General features: G+C 44.0%; 1 protein-coding gene across 1 annotated transcript; it reads right to left on the reverse strand.

The window, feature by feature from the left end:
• Nucleotides 1–287: 287 nt before the first annotated feature.
• On the reverse strand, nucleotides 288–7,064 carry TUBB6 (tubulin beta 6 class V). The gene is made up of 4 exons (XM_026671948.2): nucleotides 6,482–7,064; nucleotides 5,447–5,555; nucleotides 3,042–3,152; nucleotides 288–2,057 (listed from the first exon to the last, which is right to left on the reverse strand). Exons 1-4 carry the CDS (start codon nucleotides 6,536–6,538, stop codon nucleotides 994–996), a joined length of 1,341 nt encoding a protein of 446 aa, XP_026527733.1. The 5' UTR covers nucleotides 6,539–7,064; the 3' UTR covers nucleotides 288–993.
• Nucleotides 7,065–8,020: the final 956 nt, after the last annotated feature.

An 8,020-nucleotide genomic window follows, 5' to 3' on the forward strand; every position in this document is an offset into this window, starting at 1 on the left:
ATGTAACAAAATTACATTTACTGTTGTTGAACCACATGGAATGTTTTTAATGATTTCTATCACATGTCAAGTGGAAAATTATTAACAATGTTTGGAAGAATTATGGGAATTAGGTAGGGCACGTGGGGACCTGCAGCCTCAGAATATGCCTCCTTTGTGTCATGAACTTTTAAGGCTTCAGCTTCCAAAAGAATCATCCACTTCCTCGGAGGTTACTTTTTTAAAAGATTCCAAAACATCACTATTGAAGTATTAATTTATAAATATGGAATATGCAGAAGACTAAATTATATTTTGAAATTGTTTTTAATTAATGGAGTTTGTTCCCAACAAAACAATACATGGTACAAAACAACAAAGACATAGTAACACTGCAATTCTGAAACACATTTTACTTGGATATAAATCTCATTTAGAGTAAGAAATATTTACTTTCAAATAACCGTGCATAGGATTGTGGTGTGAATTGTTTCAGTTGGATGTGGGAGGGGAATATACTATATATATACCTTAAAAGGAAAAAAAAAATCTCAATTTCTTTCAAGAAGCTGGATACAATTACTTATTTCAATATAAATTTTGTGTGCATTAACACCAAGTCAAATGAAGAGCGCTCATGAACCCATTATATAACTGGGGTGCCTATGTAATTTATAAATTACACTTAATAGGTTTATGACTACTTTTAAATGGTCAAGATTCTACCCAGTGAATATGGAAGGGATAATGCTTATTTTATAGAAATTGGGCCGTGAGTGAGAGGGAGTGTGTGTGTGAGAGAGAGAGAGAGAGAGACTTGTTCTCGCAGCCCCCTTGAGCAAGTAAATACATCAGGGGAAGCCTTAGCTTTACTTTTGATGCAAAGCATTCACAATCCATTCTAAAGAAAATGACTAAATTAATCCTTTGAAAATTAAGCTCTATGGTATTCTTAATGTTATGCAAATGGTTAGCATTAAAGCAAACACTTCAGACCTGAGAATTGTATTAACTTTATTCATTAACTTCTTCCTCATCATCTTCAAATGCTTCCTCTCCATCATTTGTTGTTGCTTCTTGGTACTGTTGGTACTCAGAAACAAGATCATTCATGTTGCTTTCTGCTTCTGTAAATTCCATCTCATCCATACCTTCACCAGTAAACCAGTGAAGAAAAGCCTTTCTCCTAAACATGGCAGAGAACTGCTCCGAAATTCTTTTGAAGAGCTCTTGAATGGCGGTACTGTTTCCGATAAAGGTAGAGGCCATCTTGAGGCCACGAGGTGCTATATCACAAACAGCCACTTTGACATTATTTGGGATCCATTCTACAAAGTAGCTACTGTTCTTGTTCTGGATGGCCAGCATCTGTTCGTCAACTTCTTTCATGGACATGGGACCTCGGAAGACTGTGGCCACTGTCAGATATCGTCCATGTCTTGGATCACAGGCTGCCATCATGTTTTTGGCATCAAACATTTGCTGAGTGAGCTCTGGGACTGTAAGTGCTCGGTACTGCTGGCTGCCTCGGGCAGTCAAAGGAGCAAATCCAGGCATAAAGAAATGTAAGCGTGGGAATGGAACCATATTTACTGCCAACTTGCGTAAATCTGCATTTAGTTGGCCAGGAAAACGCAGTGATGTTGTCACCCCACTCATTGTAGCAGACACCAAATGGTTGAGATCTCCATATGTTGGAGTGGTAAGCTTCAAAGTGCGGAAGCAAATATCATACAGGGCTTCATTATCAATACAGTAGGTTTCATCTGTATTTTCAACCAGCTGATGGACTGAGAGAGTGGCATTATATGGTTCTACCACAGTGTCAGACACTTTGGGAGATGGCATGACACTAAATGTATTCATTATCCTATCAGGATATTCCTCTCGAATTTTGCTGATGAGAAGAGTTCCCATCCCAGAACCTGTTCCTCCTCCAAGAGAATGAGTGAGCTGAAATCCTTGCAAACAATCACAGTGTTCACATTCTTTCCTCACAATGTCAAGCACTGAATCTACAAGTTCTGCTCCTTCAGTATAATGTCCTTTGGCCCAGTTATTTCCAGCACCCGTTTGTCCTGAAATGATAGAAAAAGGTCAGATTTACCAAGTCATGAAACAAACTCAAAATATCTGGAACTTCTGAATCTTCACCAATCCAGAATGTTTATAAATTTAAACATTTTCAAGTGTTATCATATATTGGGAACTCTAGCTGCCAAGTAATGGCCAAAACATTCTTAGAAATGCTTCATATAATTTTACATGCAGGTACATTGTGGTATACTGACAGTATAACACAGGAATTCCATTCACACCCATTAGGGCCAAGATGGATAGGTTTTCCAGTTCACTTTTTTTATCTTTTATTAAAAATTCAAGATTCATCCGCCAGTGCTATGGAAAAATGCATTGGCTGCCTGTATGAAGTTTTATTACATTTGGAGTTAATGTGAAACAAGAGGAACCCACCAAAGCTTTCAATGTGCAGGGATACATGAGCATTGTCTACTGAACGTATTTCATAAAATAACAGAGTTGGAAGGGATCTTTGAGGTCATCTAGTCCAGGGGTCCCCAACCACCGGTCCCTGGACCGGTACCGGTCCGTGGATCATTTTTTACCGGGCCGCAAAGCTTGGGCGCCGCCATCTTGTTTCGATAGCACTTCCGGGTTTTCGGTTGCTTCCGGGTTTTTGGTTGGAAAGTGCTTCCGGGTTTTCAGTTGGAAAGCGGCATTTGGGTGCTTGCGCCTTAGTTTCGTCGAAGGGGGGGGCGGCTTCGAACGAAGAGCCGTCCCGATGGCGGTGGAGTCTCACGTTACTCAGGTACCGGTCCGTGGAAGAATAAATAATCGTGAAACCGGTCCCTGGTTTGAAAAAGGTTGGGGGCCACTGATCTAGTCCAACTCTCTGCTTGAGCAGGAGACTCTATTCCAAATATTAGCCTCTACCTAGGATCGAACTCACAGCCTCCTGATTGTGAGGTGAGAGCTCCACCTCCAGACCACCAGTCATTGTCCTTGAGAAGTTTTCTTTTTGTAACAGAATATCGTCAACATACCAAAGATAAAATTATCAGGCCGAAAGAGTTGTCCAAAAGGGCCAGATCGAACACTATCCATAGTTCCAGGTTCCAAGTCCACCAAAATTGCTCTGGGTACATACGTTTGGGCTAAAAGAAATAATATGTATATTATATTAAAACTGACTTACCCATCTTATCATATGAATTTCTGAATATTTGCTACACCATCTAATTTTTATTTGATCTCAAAAAGAGGGACCAATTTCTTTACCATTCTTTGGAAAAATGTCATTGTCCCTTACTGAAATCTTAACCCAAGACTTTTGCTTAAGTTCAGCCAATGTATTGTATGCCATCCCATTTTTAAAAATCTGTAAAGCTCACTCCCATATCCATTCTTTAGAGGTGCCATATGCCAAGCTGGTGAGGTTTTTAAAACCAGAATTTCAACCCCTAAACACCCTTACAGCCCCAATGTCAAAGGTCCAATTAACAAACCGAACAAAAGCAGACACTTCCAGGAACTTCAAAAATCCCAAAAGCAAAACTTTTGAGTAGATGATTTCAGCACTGAAGAATGCCAACCAACTCTGTTTCCCGTGCAACCCCGCATAGTTAAAGATATCTTCCCCTCCCCCCTACGGAACAAGTCACATTGGCCAATAATGTTCTTTTGTTTTAAGAACAGTCTCTGTCTTGGCCGACACCTGCAGGAGTGTTCTTGGTGGGTGAGTGAGATTCTTGGTTTCAGCTCATCAGCTTATCACATACCATTACAATCATTGCATTCATCTTTTGGTTTCCCAAAGGCATGTCCTTGGCCATGTTTGGATGAGAATGATAGCTCTTGTTGTTAGCCTCAGGTTAGTATGTCATGCTAGTACAGCGGATTAGAATAACCGGTTATCATAGGTTATAAACATGGCCCACAGTGATTAGAGCCTCTTTTGTTTACCCATCATGCTATCAGCTAAAGCAAGGATAAGCAAATGGAACTTGTATACTTCATTAATAGAAAGGGAAAGTTAGTGGGAGGTTCCATTCAACCAGAAATGTCAGGAGCCCTAGGGAGGGAGGGAAGGGGAGGGGAGAATGGACTACCACCTCATCTGAAATTAATCCAGGACAAATCTTAACATGTTCACACTTCTAAAGAATGGCAGGATTTCGTGCTTTTGGAATGGGACAATAGCTCAAAACATTAGGGCTCGATGTTAGTAAATCACTGCAAGTTCCTGAGGTTTTGCAAACTTCACGCTCATGATATTTCTTTAATCAAGAAAGAGCTTTCAGGCAACTCTTCTACACCACCACCCCCAATGCTGTAGGAGGCAAAAGAGGGTATGTCAGAAGTCAGCTACACATATTGTACTCGTAAATATGCATGCACCCACATTCGCAAATGTCTTTCACTCAGTGGAAAAGGAACTGTAATTTTCCGTTCCTGAGAACTAGAAAGCTCATTAAAAATGATTTCCCCATTTAAGCCAAGGAGAGGTGACTCCTAGCAATGCATGTTGCTTCCACATCAGACTTGCACTCCACACTTGCATTCAGCAACAGTTGAGAAGTAAGTTGAGTAACTGTGGCAGGAGAAAAATTTGAGGCAGCAGTATTAGCAGCCATTTGTCCAACGATGTGACCATGAAGAATGTCTCTCGGGTCATATGTAATGAAGTTCAAGGATTGACGAAGGAGCAGATTTTTCACTACAAATGAGGAATATTCTTAAAAGAATGACTCAACAATGCGAAGGAGCATCACAAGTGGTAGATGTGGTTTTTATATTGGAAATTATGGTGAAATCTGACATCTCTGACAGGTATTAGTCTGGGCTATCTTACTGAGAACCAAATAAAGCACATATTATTAAAAGTGTAATGTATTTGTGTTTCATTTTTGTCTCCCTCAGTAACCCTATTTCAGCAGGAGACAGTAGGTATTTTAAAATTTATTTATACAAGTTTGTTACACTTATGAATTAAAAAACACATGGGCAACGGCTTAAAAGACAAAAATGCAATTTCATAATTGATTATAAATTTGCAATGCCTCACTTATACCATTCTGAAATGGTATAACTAAAATCACAGTTCACTCATGACAGCGCCACACTTAAAGGCTGCTTCCTATTACTATTATAGATATCATACTAATAAGACAGATTTCTTTGCTATATAATTTTTTTTCAAAGCCAGCTTGATAATAACTATGCTAAAGTTCACAGAGCAGCTTCTAAAACAGGAAGGCCTATTGGGACGTTTCCAGAACTTCTCACCATGCTTGGGAATTCTGGGAATGGGCACCCTAAGGCCAGGGGAATGAGCTGCTCTTTGTCTGCCAGCTCGGGGAGTATTTTTCTAAAAGAAACGCCTGAGCAACCTGGTCGCTCCCTTTCCAAAAGAGATTGGGGGGAGGCATGAAACACTGTACAAACTCACAGGATGATTCATTGTAATAGACGCTGATCCTCTCCAGCTGCAAAGCTGAGTCACCCGCGTAGCCTCCGGCCGGGTCAATCCCGTGCTCGTCGCTGATCACTTCCCAAAACTGCGAGGAGCAGAAAAAGGAGTCAGGGACGGTTTAGGGCGGCGCTGTTCTCAGCAGCCCGCAGGGTCCGTTGCGCGGCCACACCCATCGCGGCCGGCCGGGGCAGAGGCGGCCTTGGAAGGCATGTGTCGGATGCAGCAGCTGCCGAATGCCAGGCGTGCTTGAGGGAGGCTCCAGCCAGCCCCGCCCCGCCGTTGCCTGCAACAACCCAGCAGGGGAAACGGGGGGCGGGCTGGGGAGGGGGCTCTGTGTGTGTGAGAGAGAGAGGGGGGGGCACCGAGGAATTGCAAAGGAAAAGAAATCGGTTTTAAGCGCCTCAGCCCGCTTCCTAGTCGAACCTTTTCCCTCTTCTCCCCGCTTTTCATAGCTCCAGCCTTCTCCATCCTCTTCCCCCCTCACACCGCCTTTTCCCCGCCGCTTCAGCATTTCCTCTCTCACACACACACACGGGGTTTCAGTTTTTTTCCGAAGCCTTGTATGGTCAACATGAAAGAAGCGGCTCTAATTTAGTTCCCGTTTGGTGTGTGTGCTTTGTGTGGTTTCTTTCCAGCGCTCTCCGCGCCCAGGAGGCGGCCCGGCGGTTTGAAATACTCTTCTCTTCCCCCCGCGAAGCGAAACTCGCAAGGAAGAATTTTGCTTTCCCTCCCCACCCCATTTTTTTTTTTGGGGGGGGGGGAGGATAAGTTGGTATTAAAAGACGAAGGAAGGAAAAGAGCGGCTTTCTCCTCGCCCTGGTTCAAAGGCCCGGCGTCCAGGTGAAAGGGAGAGACGGGAAGGCGCGGTCGTCCTTAGGGGGGTTGCTGGACCTGGTCCACGCGCGACCGGCTGCCGATAAGGAATCGCTTGGCTTTCCTAATAGGAGAGGATTCTTCCCCCTCTCCCTTCCCCCCGCCCCACCCCCCCAACACACACACACACACATATACCTTGGTTCCAATTTGGTTTCCACACTGACCCGCCTGGATGTGCACGATCTCCCTCATGGTGGTGGGTCGTGGTGGTGGTGGTGCTGCTTTGGCGTGGCCTCCGCTGCTTTTCCCCCTTTTCCTGGCGTATTTCAAGCCCCTCGGGCGGATGAATGCGGAGCGGCTGGCTCCGAGGAACGTTTTTTATTGGCTCCCCGGGTCGTGATTCAGCCTCCGGGCTTTGCTCACTCGGCAACTTTCACAGAAGTTGGGAGGGAAGGGAGGGAGCAGCAGCAGCGGCGGCAGCAACTGGCGCTGCCCCTTGTTCAGCCTTTGCTCCGGACGCGCCTGTGGGCGTGTGAACCGTCCCTCTCTCTCACTTTCTCTCTCTTGGGAAGAGCCGTTTCACACTAGGCGCAGGGGTCCCCAAACTTGCCAACTTTAAGACTTGTGGACTTCAACTCCCAGAATTCTCCAGCCAGCAGCCTGCTGGCTGGAGAATTCTGGGAGTTGAAGTCCACAAGTCTTAAAGTTGCCAAATTTGGAGACCTCTGCACTAGGGGCTCAGAGCTTTCTACACGTTCAGAGTCCCTGGTGCTTGCCCAGCCCTTCTTCAGCCATGCCAGAATCTAGTATTCATCAGTCTGGAACCCACATTATGTATCTGATATTAACACAGTTGAGAAAGTCCAGAAGTATTTCACAAGAAGAGTTCTCCACTCCTCTACTCGTTGCAGAATACCTTATGCCACCAGACTCAAAAAAAACCTAAAATCTGATGGTATCTCTGGACACCTGCATAACTGGATAGAAGCATTCCTGTCAAACAGACAACAAATGGTCAAAATTGGGAGCGTCCTATCAAATTCTGTACCTGTCAACAGTGGTGTCCCCCAGGGCAGTGTTCTAGGACCAACTCTCTTCATACTCTACATAAATGAGCTCTGTGATCATATTAAGAGCAGCTGCATTCTCTTCGCTGATGATGTAAAGCTGTTCAACACCACAGACAATACTGCTATCCTTCAAAAAGACCTCTGCTATGTATCAGAATGGTCAAACAAATGGCAACTTCAAATGTCAACAAATAAATGCTCTGTCTTACATATTGGCAAAAAAAAATCAGAAAATAAAATACAGGCGGAATAGTCAAGACCTTGTTGATGATCCAAACTCTGTCAAGGATCTTGGAGTACTCATCTCTAATGATCTAAGTGCTAGAGCCTACTGTAACTACATGGCCAAAAAGGCATTAAGAGTTGTTAACCTAATCTTACATAGCTTTTTCTCTGGTAATATTACACTACTAACTAGAGCATACAAAACATTTGCTAGACCAATACCCGAATACAGCTCATCAGTCTGGAACCCACATTACGTATCTGATATTAACATAGTTGAGAAAGTCCAGAAATATTTCACAAGAAGAGTTCTCCAGAGTTCTTCCGGTTTGTCGGCTTCGCGAGCGGCAGGGATTCGCGATACTGCGCGATCCTTGCTGCGCTAGCCGTTTTTGGTGCTCCGATCCGGATGGGTTCGGAGCTAAGGCTGCCCTGCAGG

Source organism: Notechis scutatus, chromosome 3 (assembly GCF_049901735.1).
Source record: "Notechis scutatus isolate UNSWTSFEM ecotype Mainland chromosome 3, rNotScu1.2, whole genome shotgun sequence".
Classification (NCBI taxonomy): Eukaryota; Metazoa; Chordata; class Lepidosauria; order Squamata; family Elapidae; genus Notechis; species Notechis scutatus.